Below are 15606 nucleotides of genomic sequence, written 5' to 3'. Positions count from 1 at the left end.
CTCCTCTCTCTTGTCTGCTGTTTCACCGCATTTTTTTTTCCCATTCCTAAATATGTTATCCCAGAGGTGCTACCACCGTCGCTGATTGGCTCGGCCTTGGCCAGCAGCGAGTCCTTCTTAGAGCCGGCTGGCATTGGCTCTATCAGAGATGGGGGAAGCTTCTCACACCTTCTCACAGAAGACACCCTATAGCCCCCCCACTACCAAAACCTTGCCATGCCAGCCCACAACACTACAGAATAATTCTTGGGGATCCTTCGTCTCTGAACAGGCAGGAGGAAATCAGACTGCGCTGAAGAGGGAACAACATTTTGGACATGGCCCACCATTCATCCACCACCGCTGGAAGCTGTTACAGGGTCAACAGTGCTTTGCTATTATGATATTTATGCTTTATTGCATGCTATTGTTGCCTTCCACCAGCACCAGCCAAAGTTTCTCCTTCCTGTGACAGTCGGCTTCTCCAGAGCAGGAGAGGAAGGGGAGGGATTTTGAAGTGCATCCCGAGTGGACATTATCCTTCCACATCACCCAGTTTGAGGCTAATTGTTAACCTTCCTCTCCATTAACGGTGACTCAGCTGGGATCTCAGGTATTTTGTGTCATCCTCTGGAGAGCAATTTTTCTCCAGTCATGACCGGGAGAGCCCAGAGGACTGGAGCCAGTATAACCCCCGAGGCCAAATGTGTGGAGTGGAGTGCTTTGAAGACCTGGCTGGTGCTTTTTTTGCAGACCTGGAAGCCTGGAACAGGGCAGGACCACTGTCCCAAAATCACCTGCGTTGAGGCTGTAACTTGGGTGTTCATGAGAGGAATTTAGCCTCGGACAAAATTTCTTCATGTTTTATTTTGGAGTACGGAAAAAGTAAATACCTTCAAAAATGATTCCACAGAGGGAGCATGGGTTGGGAGCTTGACTTCACCTGCTGCACATGCGTATTGGTGCCAGCACAAAGGCTGGAGCCCCGAACGGGACAGTGAACATCCAGACAAACAGTTCTCACGGAGGAGAGACCTGACAGTGGTTTTTACATCGACACGCATGGACACTCATCAGAGAGTTCACAGTACAAACAGTATGCACAGAGAGAATCAGATTCCTTCTAGTTTATAGCAAACAAGAGATTTTTAAACCTTGCTAGGATTAGAGAGCAGAAGCTCTCAACTAATTAAACCTGTAAGTTGAATTACATTTCTGTCCTGCTGAGGACAAGGGAAAAGTATAATTGAATTAGGGATTAATTTTTAAAACCGCAAATATTAGAGCCAAGTATCGTCACAGCTGTAGGTGACTGCAAGAAAAATATGAACATTTAAAGGCATTCCCAGTAACTGCAAGGGCTGTTGGAACCCTGCCTACGGTTTCAAATGACCCCTTTATATTCCCTGCACTGTCGCTAGAACTAAAGGCCTTTGAAAGTTTCAGTATCACATGTTGTAGTGAAGACTTGTGCTTTCTTTCTTGAATTTTCCAAATCCTGCCCACTTCCTTATGACCCACATGGTTCCCAGTGGCTTTCAGGCTGCTATTCCCATTTTAATTCAGCATTTTGAGCTTGGCTTACCAAAGTATACACATCACTTAAAAAGACATGTCAGCCTTTTTATGGGGTTAGTTGTTACTAGATTTAGCTGTATTTTCTTGTATAATTATAGCATATTTCAGTTACAATCAGTAATATTTTCCCCATCACTAACAATATAGCAAGATCATATTATTATATCTTATATATTGTTTTATATATCACTTTATGCATGCAGTATGTGTCAACACACAGCAAATGCATTCAATTTCAGTGTTCCCATGTACATGTATAAGTTAATGCACACAAATATGCACATGCACACTAATCTAAAGACAGTGGATGGCTGCACTGCCTCTTACCATGTCTAAAGCATTTCTTTTGATTAAAACTCAGATTGCAGGCTATCAGCCACCCAAAACAATACATCCTTGAGCTCCATCCCATTAAATCATTCTGATTGCTACTAGTTCATAAATACACCCTTCTTCGAGATACTTCATTTTGTAATTACATTTATTATCCAACAGCTATTTTAATGTACCTTTGGGATAATCAAAATACTTAAGCGACATTTCCACATATTTTCAGGTAATAAGAATACTTACACTTCTTTTTTAGTTCTGTACCTAGGTTTATTTTGCTTTACTTTAGACAAGACTGCATAGGGATTATATTTTCATTATTTTCACCCATTGCTTTCCAGAAACTAACTTTATTTTGGCTGTGATACGTCAAACCACTGCAGCACCAGACACGATGTAATGAAAACTGCAGTCCTATGGGATTTAAGCATATGCTTTAATGCTTTGCTGAAATTAGGAATTTCAGCAGGGAGACATGGAGAAGTTTCAGTAGTTTTCTCAAGCATTGCCAGTGAACAGAGAAACTCAAGTTATTTGTTGAGTATCAGCAGAACAGTATCTACATACCGATAATCCAGTCCTGACCTGAACAATGGCATTAAAAAACAGTGGCCAGTTTAACTGTGCCATTATTCTTAGAGTTATAAGTTAGGTTTATAACTATGTAACAGCTAAGTTGTCAGCATATTTTCTTTCACATTTGCGATATGAAAACTACTTTTTTTTAAAATCTCTAGTTATGGGAGAATCCTATCAGCTTCAAAATCACCAGGTTTATGAAATCAGTCACCCAAAGATAGAAATAACACCAAACAGGCCTTGATACGAGACAAACCACAGGAATATCTGTACACTAGTTCTCTTTAATAGCAAGTTACTTGTAAAAATAAACCAAAACCAGAAAATAAGCCTTAAAAAAACCTCAGAACCATTGCATATAAGCTTAATAAAATAACATTATATAAGCTTAACAAAATATGGTATTTCTTGTGTAAAACTGAGTTAAGCCATCACACACAGCAAGTCCAGACAGAAAAACTATCAGCAAGACCACCTGTATGCTTCCTGTTTAATTTCTACTTTAACATCAGAATTAGTTGCTATGCAGAAATTAATTTCTCTATAGAAAAGAACCTGGTATAAAATTCATGTTGTCAGTGTTGTAAGGTGGATGATAAAATGGTTATATCTCTATTTCCAAGAAGTCTGATTTGCTATTCTGAGGAAATATATCCTGTCTTTCTCACAAGAAGACAGAGGGGGAAGCGTTTTAAAGGCTAAATAACACCCGTAGGGATTTCATGTTCCCATGAAAGAACATGTTCGCTTTACACTTCCCTAGAATTTACTTTAAGCTTTTAAATTACTCTTATTGACATCTGTAAGTCTTTTAAGCATGGAAGACACCGACCGCTGGGGAAAAGGGAAGAAATGACAGAAACTGTTGGCAGACAGAAGCTATAAATAGAAACCAAAGGGAGAAAAGTATCACTATATAAATCCCTCAGTTTCTTCTAAATATTGTTTCTAGGTGCAACATTTGAGGCAAACATTCTCCAAATGAAGTATCTCCATCAGATGGTTTTGGGTGTCGATTTAACTTCAAATTTCTGAGGATGAAGAACATCTCAGAGGTTGTTCAAGTCTTAATCTGCAAGAAGATGACAGCAAGTAGAATCCTGTATTTGGTACCCCCTTAACTTCTGGCAAAGAGCCCATTCCCAGTAAAGTCAACACAAGATGACTGTCATTTGTCTTGATTCAGCAACACAGTTAAGCCCACGCTTACTGGTAAGCATATGAGCGGTTCAGCTCTAAGTGTGCAAAGACACAGCATCAGCCCTTTTCCTTGGTCACCTTGCACAGAAGATTTAGTGGGCAAATTGCCCTAAGCTCCCTGAGGAGACAGAGCTGCCTTCGCTGTCTGGTGAAGTACTGGTTGAGGGTTGCATTCTGGGGTGCATCAAGAGGAGTGTGGCCAGCAGGTCGAAGGAGGTTCTCCTTCCCCTCTACTGTGCCCTAGTGAGGCCCCATCTGGAGTACTGTGTCCAGTTCTGGGCTCCCCAGTTCAAGAAAGATGAGGAGCTACTGGAGAGGGTCCAGCAGAGGGTGAAGAGGATGATGAGGGGACTGGAGCATCTCTCCTATGAGCAAAGGCAGAGGGAGCTGGGCTTGTTTAGCCTGAAGAAAAGGCTGAGAGGGGACCTTAGAAATGTTTATAAATATCTTAAGGGTAGGTGTCAGGAGGATGGGGACAGACTCTTTTCAGTGGTGCCCAGTGACAGGACAAGGGGCAACGGGCACAAACTGAAGCACAGGAAGTTCCGTCTGAACATGAGAAAGAACTTCTTCCCTCTGAGGGTGATGGAGCGCTGGACCAGGCTGCCCAGGGAGGTTGTGGAGTCTCCTTATCTGGAGACATTCAAGACCCGCCTGGACAAGGTCCTCTGCGGCCTGCTGTAGGTGACCCTGCTTCGGCAGTGGGGTTGGACTAGATGACCCACAGAGGTCCCTTCCAACCCCAAACATTCCGTGAGTCTGTGGTTTTTAACGCTACTGCATATATTATTCCAGTGCAAGATTAACTATAAAGGTACCTAGAGGGTCTCTATGTGTCGTTTTTCCTCACTAGTGCGTACAGTTGGAGAGGGGAGGTTTGGTTGTATTTTTACTTCTGCTTAAATTTAAATGTCTTCTTAAATCCCAGTGAAATTAAAGATTTGAGCACTGCCTTAATTGCTGTATCAGATAAAAGAAACATACTTGCTTAAGAGCTTGGCTAAATTAGGAGCTTATTTTGAACTGATCACAAATGTTATATTCCCTCAGATCTTTGTCAGACAGTGCGACCAAGGACACGCGAATCATAGACAATTCAGAGATGCTGCAGAGCAAACTGTTCTAACCCTGCTCTTAAGGTTTTTAACATTATTTTTCTTATACTTACATTGCCAACACTCAGACACATGCTGAAGTATCTCTACGTATTTCTACTCCATTGGAAAAATATATTTAATAGTTGGTAGAACAAATTAAGATGTTTGTATGGGTTTCAGTCATGACAAGTGGTTCTTCACGTTCCTCAACCAGTGCTTCAAGTTCAATTTGTTCATAAATGTAATTTTTGTCTTAATGGCATGAAATCAACAAAAATTACATTTAATTTCTCATGGTAATATTTTAACAGCATTAATGATAAGGAAACCCACTATTTCCTTAGTGTAATTAAGGGAATTATGCTGGGGGCTGTATTTCTACGAACTACAAATTATTCCCTTTCCTAACAGAGAAACGATAATAGCAATGGAATTGGTGTCATTAAAAGAACTGATACTGTGGATCAATGCCTTATTTACTAATGCAAATTAACCCACAGCCTATCAGGAGCCAGCTTGCTCAAAAAGCTGATGATACACTTCCAACCATTAAGGCTATGTAAAGGGTTCATAAATGTAGCAATTGTTGCCGACTTCTACAGAAAACTGGTGGGCTCATCCTAACGTGTTTCGTATTAAAATGGCTCCATTCACAGCAGCTGTTTCAAGGCAATTTCAGTCTGAATCCAGGCCCATTTTTTTTTTCATTAATAAGTTAAATTTCACATAGATAGAATTACAAATCCATCCAAACTCAACTTTTGAAACTAATCTTCTACATATGCTTCCTTTACTTTTTTTTCACTGTGATAACAATTCACTGTTTAGTGAATTAGTGCAGGACAATCAACAAAACTTCTTGCTGTAAATGGGAACAAGCTGCAGTATTGTAGGCGGCCTACATACATTCATAGTGCTAAATAAGTGCTATTTATGAATGTAAAAACTATTCTAATTAGTATATTGAAAATCCACTATTTAGTAACTTTAGGTCTGACACCTCATTATAACTCACCATTTTTTGTGGGCATAAGTCTATTAAGTGAGAAAGGTACTCTAATTACATCTTAATATTAAGCCTGGAAATTATATATATCTTATAGGATTTTAAAGGAAAACTACATATGTCCTCATTAAAAGTCAAAAATTGTTTCTCTTTTCTGAACGAAACTGCAAAGTTTTGACGTTGAATTTGGGTGGGTTTCTTTTCCTTTTTCTGGAACAGTGTCATTTTTGTGGTTATTCCATTACTGCTAACCATCTTATACCACAGAATAGATCATTTATTTCTAATGCTACTATACAGCACTCTTGCATTTCCCCCCTCAAATTCTATTGGAAAATCTCACCGTGCAAAAATAATTCAGTGTTCTTCTAGTAGCTATTAACGTTTGTTTTCTGTATCAGCCCATATGGCTTTATCATCTCCAGACCCAGTATGCTGGTAACTCCACCTATCCTCCCATTATAAGTTATCAATCAAAAAAAAATAACATGCTTGATAGTATTATAATCTTTCATTTTCTGCTCATTACATGTTCTCTATCTATGCAACTGCAGCGTAGTCATTGCTCTGGTCATTTTTTTCACTTTCCTGTGGGCTGGTGATTGTCACCCTTGGGTTTGTGGATGTTTTTCCAAGATGGGAATCAATCTAGAGAAAAAGGACAGGAACTGTTAACTTCACTGGGTGACAAATATTTCACTTCATTACAATACAGTGTTAGCACTTCATAGTAAAATTTCCACAAGGTATTCTTCATGTGAAAAATGTTTTCCAAGAGCGATCACATTAAGATTTTTATTTACCTTATACTTATATACCTTCCAAAGGAGAAAGTACTCAAATTAGAGGTTCTCCCCCAGCTCTTAACAGAGCAAACATCCAGTTACCCACATATCAATTTAAAGTTAATGCTCCCTGACTTTCTCCACTTCCATAAATAACTTCAGCTTTCTAAAACCAAACAAAATCAATATATCAAGCATGGAATAAATTCAGAGCCCAAGAAAATATCACATAACTCAGCTCTCTTAATTGAAAAATGTTCTTGTGTGTCATACAGAAACAGAAGAAAGCCCAGTTACAAGGTGTGAGAAACCATTCCCAGTGTCACAAGAAGCAAATGAAGAGTCTGTTTTTCAGCAGCCTATAGGGAGGGAATATGCAGCAAGTTGTTCTGCTTCTGAAGCTCAAGAATCCCACTCTTCCCAGATCTGGATTGTCCCCATCAAACAAAACACTTCATTTCCCACATTCGATTCACTGGTCCGTTCATCTGAGAGTTAGGGTAGTCCACCTTATTTTTCTCGGCCGCATGCCTCCATCCAACAGCATGTTACCGTGCCTCCTAAACTAATGGGATATTTGCTTTAAACTGACTAAAGCCCCTTGCTTTGAGGATTTTGTCATCTGCCTCTTCCACTCAGCAACGTTAAAAGCCTGTTATGAAATGCAGCTTCTGTGAAAGTCAACTTATCAAATTAATGAGGCACTGTGGTTTCATAAACACACCCTTCTTCTCAGTCCTAAAGGACAATGTAGTGTGGAAATATACAAGGATTATGCTTTTATGGAAATTGCAAGAATTTTTTTTTTTTTTTCCCCAAAATTCAGCATACTCAGGAAAGCAGGAGATGCAGATTCATCAAACAGCGAGAAACATCTGCTTTCTCAGTTGGAGGGCATATAATCTAATTACTGATGTAACTGAGCTATACAGATGGAAAACTGCTTTTCCCACAAACTGAAGTTCTTGTAAATGCTCGCAGGACCTTATCAGGAGTGAGCTACTTAGAGACTAGCTGAGAAGCCTATGGCTGAGATGAATGAGGGACAATAACTCAAGAACAACAAATTGAAATAATAAACACTCACCTGGTTCTGATTGTCAGAATCCTCTTCTTTTATTCCTTCTTCAGGCTGACAATAACCTTGGTGGTTCAACTTCTCCATTCCCTCACCATTTTCTTCATTTTTCTTGCCATTTAAATCAGTAAGTTCCTCTTCTCTTTGGTCAACATTATCTGTTTCTTCTCCTTCATCTTCATAATTCTCATTTAATTTCTTCTTTTTTTCTTCCACTTCACTTCTTTCTTCAGCAATTTCCCCACTCTCCTCTCGATTCACTTCTGGAAATTCTTCCTCTCCCCTGTAATTTTCCTCTTCTGCATTTTCTTCTTCATCTACAGTTTCTGCTGGCCTCTGGTGAAGGGAAAAGCAGCAGCATTATGAGGCATTTTTAATCAGAACACTCCATGCAATTCTGAAACGTGACAGACATCAAAATCACAATTACATCAGTACTGGAGAGTAAGTATGCTAATTTGAGGCTCGTCTACATGGGCAGAAAATGATACTCCTGTACTAACACCCCATAATGCACTCTTATTCTACATAAAAAGTGTCAGCGAGATTGAAATGTATTACACTGGGTTAATCCATACTCAAAACAACTGGAACGAGCTAGGTTTAATTAACACAGTAACAGCTATTTTGTTCCAGCTATTCCGTGTTCTCTGACATTCTAGCATTTAGTACATATTTTTTTATAAAATCCTGTCACAATAAAATACCATACATCACTAGCACACAAACTGTTCCCCAAGAAGCATTTTGCCAATGGACCAGGCCATGCCATGCCAATCGGTCGTGTCGTGCAGCCTGTCTTCTTTGCATCCACAGAAAAGGAGCAAGAGACATGAGGTAGACCTACTGGTCACTTCCACAACATCATTCCCCTTCCCAAAGACCCCTATGTAGAGTGGCATGGTTAGGATTTGTTTGACATTCAGCAATTAATTTTTCCTCCACGGAGGCAGACCAGCAGACAGGAGGGGCAGGATCTTGTCCCATATTGAAGAAGAGTAAGCAGAAACTCACTACAGATAAAGCTGCCAGCAGCATCATTTCATGATGGAAGACTGATGCACATACTATCTGATTTTTATCATTCGTCTTCCAGTTTCAGCTTTGAAGATTCGCCTGACTATTCAGTGAACCGATGTCCCCGCTGCCAAGATGACTTCTGTACTTGTGCTAAGGTTTCAATGAAAATAAAGAAAAAAAAATCCCACAGGAATGACAGGGTGTCTGCCTCCTACACAGCCTCATCAGACTCCAAATCTAAAGCAAACAAGCTGAGAGCAATGCATTATCTCTTCATCAAAAGTGTTTGGAATTTTACTATCATTAGCAGCTCCTTTATGCAGGCAGCTGTCTGCTACAGACCTACAAGTCATATCTTCTAAAAATCTCTTTCCCTTACCAATACCAATATTTCAAAAGAATTCTCTCATCACCTTCAACATATTAGTAAAAGCCAGTTTAGCAATACCAACAACTGACTGAAGCCTGTTGATGAAACACCTTGCTTTTGCTTTGATATTTAAGTAGCAACATAAGACAACTTTATTATGCCAATGCAGAATACTGCATTGACACAGCTTCAAAATGGACAAGTTATTGTGTTGTAATAATCCATAGAATGACACATTACTAGAAATATTACATGGTTACCTGACCAGATAAATAATGGCTCCAGAAGTAATTTTTGAAGTACAGTAGTCTCTATGTATTTTTTTATTCAAGCCTTTCTGACTCACTTTCATCTGGTAACATCAAACTGACATTATAAAATTAAAAAAAAAAAAAAAAAAAATTAAACAAGCCAAGTCTTTACAGACATCTTCAAAAGAAGGCACCATCCAAAGCAAGCTTGAGCCAAATTTGGTAAGCTGCAGCACAAAGATAGCAAAGAATCTGTAGATCCAAAAATTTTCAGAAGTTACCTGTTAGTCTTACATGTGACCTACTACTATGTTTCAGTCTGCTCGGGAAATGAGCAGGTCTGGATTCTGACCAGAAACAGGGGAGGACAGGACAAATTAAATGCACCAGACACAGCTAGCTAAAAGGAAGTGGGTTTGGTTTTATCTAATGACACCTGCTTGCTGTTAGATTACAAACACTGAATGAAGAGAAGGTAAGAAAAGAAGAAAAGCAAACCCAGGCTTTCTCAGTTAACCATTGTAGCCATCCAAGATATTACCATTTCCAGCTTTTCTGTTACTGCCAGATAGTGGCTACAATCAGAAGATAATATCTGCCCTTGCATGAACTGTTTTAGTATGGTGGTTCATGTTGGACTGGAGAAGAAGGTGTGTAGACTTTCTGCCATGGTGTAAACTTATGTATCCTAATGCATATGCTTTGACTGACTTCATTGCTGTGGAAGCAGTCTTTGGCGTAGAAGCACGATGGACATTCGAAGGGCAGTAACTTCCTGAAGTGCTACGCTAGACAGATTCGTTAGACCTTAACAGTCTAAAATAGATGTAGATGCAAATTTTTTAAGAGTCAAAGTCGAGTAACATACAAAATAAACACAGCGTAATTGAACCAAACCCAGAAACTCACTGGAAGCTCACAGGCAACTGGCATGAAATAAGACTCAAATTTCAACTACCTTAACCTGACCAGTCAAGCTAAATTGCCTGAAAAATAATAGTACAAAACAAGATCAGTAAAACAAATCCCATCAGCGCAAGTATAATGTTTTTATAGTAACTGAAAATTTCAAGGTAGCTGAGCATATTATTACAATGGTTATTACTACTACAGACAAAAATAAGAAGTCATGTTTACAGCTAGCAATTGGAAGGCAAATTGCATTCTTCATTTAATCTTTTAAGCTGCACTACATTAGAATGGACATTTCAAACAACTTAAAATCAACAATGATCCAGAGGAAAAGGTCTTCTGTGAGTTAATCTAAAATTCAGTATGGTTCCCACTGCATGCAGAGTCATAGGTAAGTTTGAAATGTGACTATGACCACAGACGATGCATTTCAGCATGCACAGCAGACCTAAGACAGGACTGTAGGGAGCGAACTGCAGGCCAAAAACACCCACCAAATCATACATTGCTCTTTACATGCAAAGTGTGACAGTTTCTGCTGAGATCTTATTGACTGGCTATATGTAAATTAGCATTCTCTATTTTAAGTATACCTTATTTGCTGAGAAAGAGATATGCTTAGCAAAGTTAGATTTTTCATATTTAGGGAGAGAGAATGTTCATGTGCATATATACATGCAGGGAAGAAAATAAAAAATGCGAGAAAAACAGTGGGTTTTTATGGTCCAAAGCCTGTAAATGCTGTGCATGTGCTCAGCTTTGCCTTCTCAAACAGTTCCAGTGACTTCAGTGATCCTGAAATAGTGAGCTAAAGCCTACATTAAAGTGCTTGCTGGGTCAGGGTATAATTCAAAATCCCCTGGAGTCAATGGGAACTTTTTCAATGAATTCAATACACTCCAGCCATCCCTCCACCTGCAACTGTACAATATGCCTATTATGTATACTTCAAAATTACTGCAAACTGTGTTCTCAGTCAGAATAAATCAGGATGGGCATACTGACAGCAAAACAGGTATGCTAGTTCAGACCTACATGCTCTTGCAGAAATTGCCAGACTCATTTCTAGAAGTCAGTAACGATCTTGTACACTTAAGGAAAAGCAGTGACACTTCACATCTTACTTTTTAGCTTCTCATCAGTCATCTTTTAAATAACCCCAATATTACCCATAAGAGCTTCCTATATGGAATGCACTGGCTGGATAGCCAAGACCGATGTGGGACTCTTGCTCCTCTTCGCACCCAAGAAGCCAGAGCTCGGCTTTCAGCCAGTGTGTTAGCTCACAGAAAGTCACACAAGTACACTGCATTTGGGATTCCAGTCAAAGCTCAGGGCTTCTCAAATCCAGAGAACGAACTATATCTCCAAGCCTGAGCGACTGAGGTCTCTAAACACTTTGTGACACAACGAAATGAACATGAGCATCAAATATCAATATCAACATGTTCACATGAAAGATTCCAGGGTCATAACAAAGAACAAGGGGCACTTCAAAAATTCATGTTGGAAGCATCCAGCCCGTTGGCGCCCAGGGTAACTAATACTGTAATAAACTACAGAATAAGTGTTCCTCTGTTACTTCAGTCCTGCATCCACAGCACAAAAACAGCAGCACAACTTGTACCTGACAGCAATAAACCTAGGACCAGAGAAGCATCTGGTAATTACATTCTTAATCCTTGAGGTAATTTTCACGGAGAACTAAGAGACTTCTAAGACAAGGGACTTTGCTGGTGACTTTGATGGAATACCTTCATTCCTCTTATCGTTAGAATTACTCATAGTGAGGTTTGTAATTTTGCCTTTTGTATATTTGAAAGAAAATAGGAAGTAGCCTTCTTTTTTGTATTGCTGGCTGCATCTTTTAAGTGAAGATGATGCTTTTGCAGTTTCCCAGTTGAAAGTACAGTAGTTAGAATAACTAGGCTTCAGACTGTTCCTTCATGACTGTGAGCACAATTCTCTGCTTGTCATGGACTAGCAATAAAGAGACTCACTGACAAAAGACTTGTATATCTGTATGGAAAGGCATATTCAACCAGAGCCACATAGAACAACTGAAGTAATTCTCAGCTTCATGCTGGAAACATGGACCCAGCTTGCCTTCTGGAAACCCCCTGACTTACTAGCAGGTTGATGTGAAACAGAGTGAATTTCATTTTGCTTTCAAGAAGTATGATTACTTGATGGTATTTTTAATCTCAGCAAAAACAGAGTGTTTATAAAAGAAAGATGTATTCTAATTACACTCATCATGCTATCATTCATTAAGAGCTACATTACAAAATGCCATCATCATTCAAAAGCAATAAGTCAGGAAATCTTCAGACATTGAAGCATTTGGCTTCTTTTCCTCTAGGGATGCTAATGTAGCCGCTCAGAAGGTTCGTACATGGCTGATACTAGAATACTGAAAAGTGCAGTATCACGAATCATTTAAGGCGGAAATTATTTTGTACCATTAATGTAAAACATCATTTGCTTTATTGAAGCCATGTGGAAATGTTTACTTGGCTAATGGTCACAACAGACAAACAATGAGGTAGACAACAAAAATCTTAATGGTCACAAATACCAGCATGAATACATCTCAAAAACGCAGCGTCAGGAACACTTCACTTTGATTGCACCAAACCTCTCCAGAACAGAGCTGTTCCTGCTCCTACCCAGTCAGGAATGCTTTGTAGCGGCACTGCGCAGATTCCAACAGCAAAACATTTTGTTCCCGAACCAGACAGGGTTGCTAAGTGACAGCAGCCCTCTTCTCTTCCACATCATTTACAAAACTGAGGCTCTTAAAAACAAGCAAATGAATAGTTAAGAGTTCATCAGTCTTACACATCCCACATAGTAAATGCGCTGTTGTTCCTGAAGGTAAAAAAGTCTTTATCCCCACAACATTTAAACTCCAACCTTTTTATGAGTTAGATGCATTATATATATACACACATATATATATATTTTTTTTTTACAACAAATTCAACACCTGAGTCCACAGAGTCTAATTTTTCCTAAGATCAGAGCACCCGGAAGTCTGACTGGAATGAATGGAAACTATATAACTTGAAGTGTAGAATAAACAGCTTTTCAAACTCCATTCCTCAGTTTCATTGTGTGGTAACTGGAAGCATACATAACTCCTTAAACACAAGACGGCCATAGCAGAGAAGAAAACATCTGATCAGGTCCTTACTTTTTTAAGATGAGCCAAAGTGATTCCAAGTGTGCCATTCTGTGAAGTCAACAATATTTTCCTGCATCTATTTCACTGGCAATCATGTCTAGTTTTTCCATAAAATTTAAACATTAAATTTTACCTTAATTAACATTAACATTAAAATTTACCTAAACTTCACACCCTACAACACAGTATGGTCTGTTCAGCGTCCTTGTAGTCAATGAGAAAACTGATCAGCATTTGAAAAGAAGCTCTACTGGGGTTGCAACAATACAGAAATCTTTTTCTTCCAGAAACAGACTCTGCTACAGTGAATGAAAAATGACCTAAAAGTTCAGCAATTTGAGAAGTTGTCTGCTCTAGGATGGTTAGATTTTTTCAAGAGAAGTGGACACAGAGAGAGGTAACTTTTTTCAAAGTGGTATCAATACTAGCTTTACAACAGAACTGCATTTGCAGGCTTCACTCAGAAGAAGCGAAGGCCACACAGGCCTTTGAAGAAAAGATCAGACCTTGCTGCTATAGCTTCAGAAATCAGTGTCACCCAATACAGAAACCCAAAGGAAGATCTCTGGTTCTCATGCTGAGCTGCAAGGAACCAACCAGCACAAGTTTTCTTATCTCACAAAGACAAGCAATAAAAAAATTAAGTGTAAATCGGTGGAGCTGCAAGAAGAACATGCAGGGAAAAATCTTATCTACTTGTCAGCACTCAAAATCCAGAAGGTTTGAATTACAGCTGCATCACTTGTAGTGAAATTTGAGCATAAAAAGGTTTGCGTGTAGTCTTTCCAAATGCCATTTTGAAATCCTTACTGATGTAGTACAAAATATTTCCTCATGAGAAGTTCTAGACTTTTTCATCAAGGAATGTCTCTTCGAGAAGTCAGCCTGTTTTAATATTGAATCAATGCAAACTTTAACATTTTGCCTTCACTGATATGGAAGATAAACATTTTGTTTTGTTCACCGAGGTGAATCTTGGGTCTCTAAATCAAAATGCGTACTCCATAATGAAAACTGCACATGAAAGCTGCAAATTGTCTGCTACTGATGCCTCACTCCAGCTCCAGAGAAAGTACCTAAGGGAGCTACACAATCTTAAATCACATCACAGCCCAGGAAATAGGGAACAGAAGTGGCATCAGGACTGCATTAATCAGTGGACATGTCTGCAATAACGGAAAGCAAATGACACCAGCAGGCTGTGCTGCCATTCAACGTGACTTGGATAGGCTGGAAAGTTGGGCAGAAAGGAACCTGATGAGGTTCAACAAGGGCAAATGCAGGGTCCTGCACCTGGGGAGGAACAACCCCATGCACCAGTACAGGCTTGGGGCAGACCTGCTGGAGAGCAGCTCTGTGGAGAGAGACCTGAGTGTCCTGGTGGACGACAGGTTGACCATGAGCCAGCAGTGTGCCCTGGCTGCCAAGAAAGCAAATGCGATCCTGGGATGCATTAGGAAGAGTGTGGCCAGTAGGTCGAGGGAGGTTCTCCTTCCCCTCTACACTGCCCTGGTGAGGCCCCAGCTGGAGTACTCTGTCCAGTTCTGGGCTCCCCAGTTCAAGAAAGATGAGGAGCTACTGGAGAGAGTCCAGCGGAGGGCTACGAGGATGGAGAGGGGACTGGAGCATCTCTCCTCTGAGGAAAGGCTGAGGGAGCTGGGCTTGTTAAGCCTGAAGAAGAGAAGGCTGCGAGGGGACCTTATAAATGCCTATAAATATCTGAAGGGTGGGTGTCAGGAGGATGGGGCCAAACTCTTTTCAGTGGTGCCCAGTGACAGGACAAGGGGCAATGGGCACAAACTGAAGCAGAGGAAGTTCCGTCTGAACATGAGGAAGAACTTCTTCCCTCTGAGGGTGATGGAGCCCTGGAACAGGCTGCCCAGGGAGGTTGTGGAGTCTCCTTCTCTGGAGATATTCAAGACCCGCCTGGATGCGGTCCTCTGTGGCCTGCTGTAGGTGACCCTGCTTCGGCAGGAGGGTTGGACTGGATGACCCACAGAGGTCCCTTCCAACCCCAAACATTCTGTGATTCTGTGACTAGTGAAAGATCCAAGAGTGTGAACATCTACAAAAAAACCAAGTCAGTGCCCATTAGACAAATTCATCATCCAGTGATTTTTACAAATAAACACAGAAAGAGGGAGGAGGGGGTGATGAATCCGGAGGGGGCAGGGGAGGGGAACCAAACCAGATGCATTCTGCAACACTTACATCTCAGTAGCCGGTATCGCACA

General features: G+C 40.2%; 1 protein-coding gene across 2 annotated transcripts in view; it reads right to left on the bottom strand.

Moving 5' to 3' along the window:
- Window positions 1-1269: 1269 nt before the first annotated feature.
- Window positions 1270-15606, bottom strand: part of DCDC2 (doublecortin domain containing 2) — a 73009-nt gene continuing 58672 nt past the window's right edge. For both annotated transcript variants that reach the window (XM_075417072.1, XM_009941269.2), the window contains 2 exons: window positions 7642-7968; window positions 1270-6417 (listed from right to left, as the gene is read on the bottom strand). In XM_075417072.1, the coding sequence (XP_075273187.1) occupies window positions 6310-6417; window positions 7642-7968 (435 nt within the window). In that variant the 3' untranslated portion in view covers window positions 1270-6309. The remainder of the gene's footprint in view (window positions 6418-7641; window positions 7969-15606) is intronic.

The sequence above is a fragment of the Opisthocomus hoazin genome, chromosome 3, assembly GCF_030867145.1.
Source record: "Opisthocomus hoazin isolate bOpiHoa1 chromosome 3, bOpiHoa1.hap1, whole genome shotgun sequence".
NCBI classification, from domain to species: Eukaryota; Metazoa; Chordata; class Aves; order Opisthocomiformes; family Opisthocomidae; genus Opisthocomus; species Opisthocomus hoazin.
Note: the sequence above shows the minus strand (reverse complement) of the source record. Positions and strands in the feature narration are given on the sequence as shown.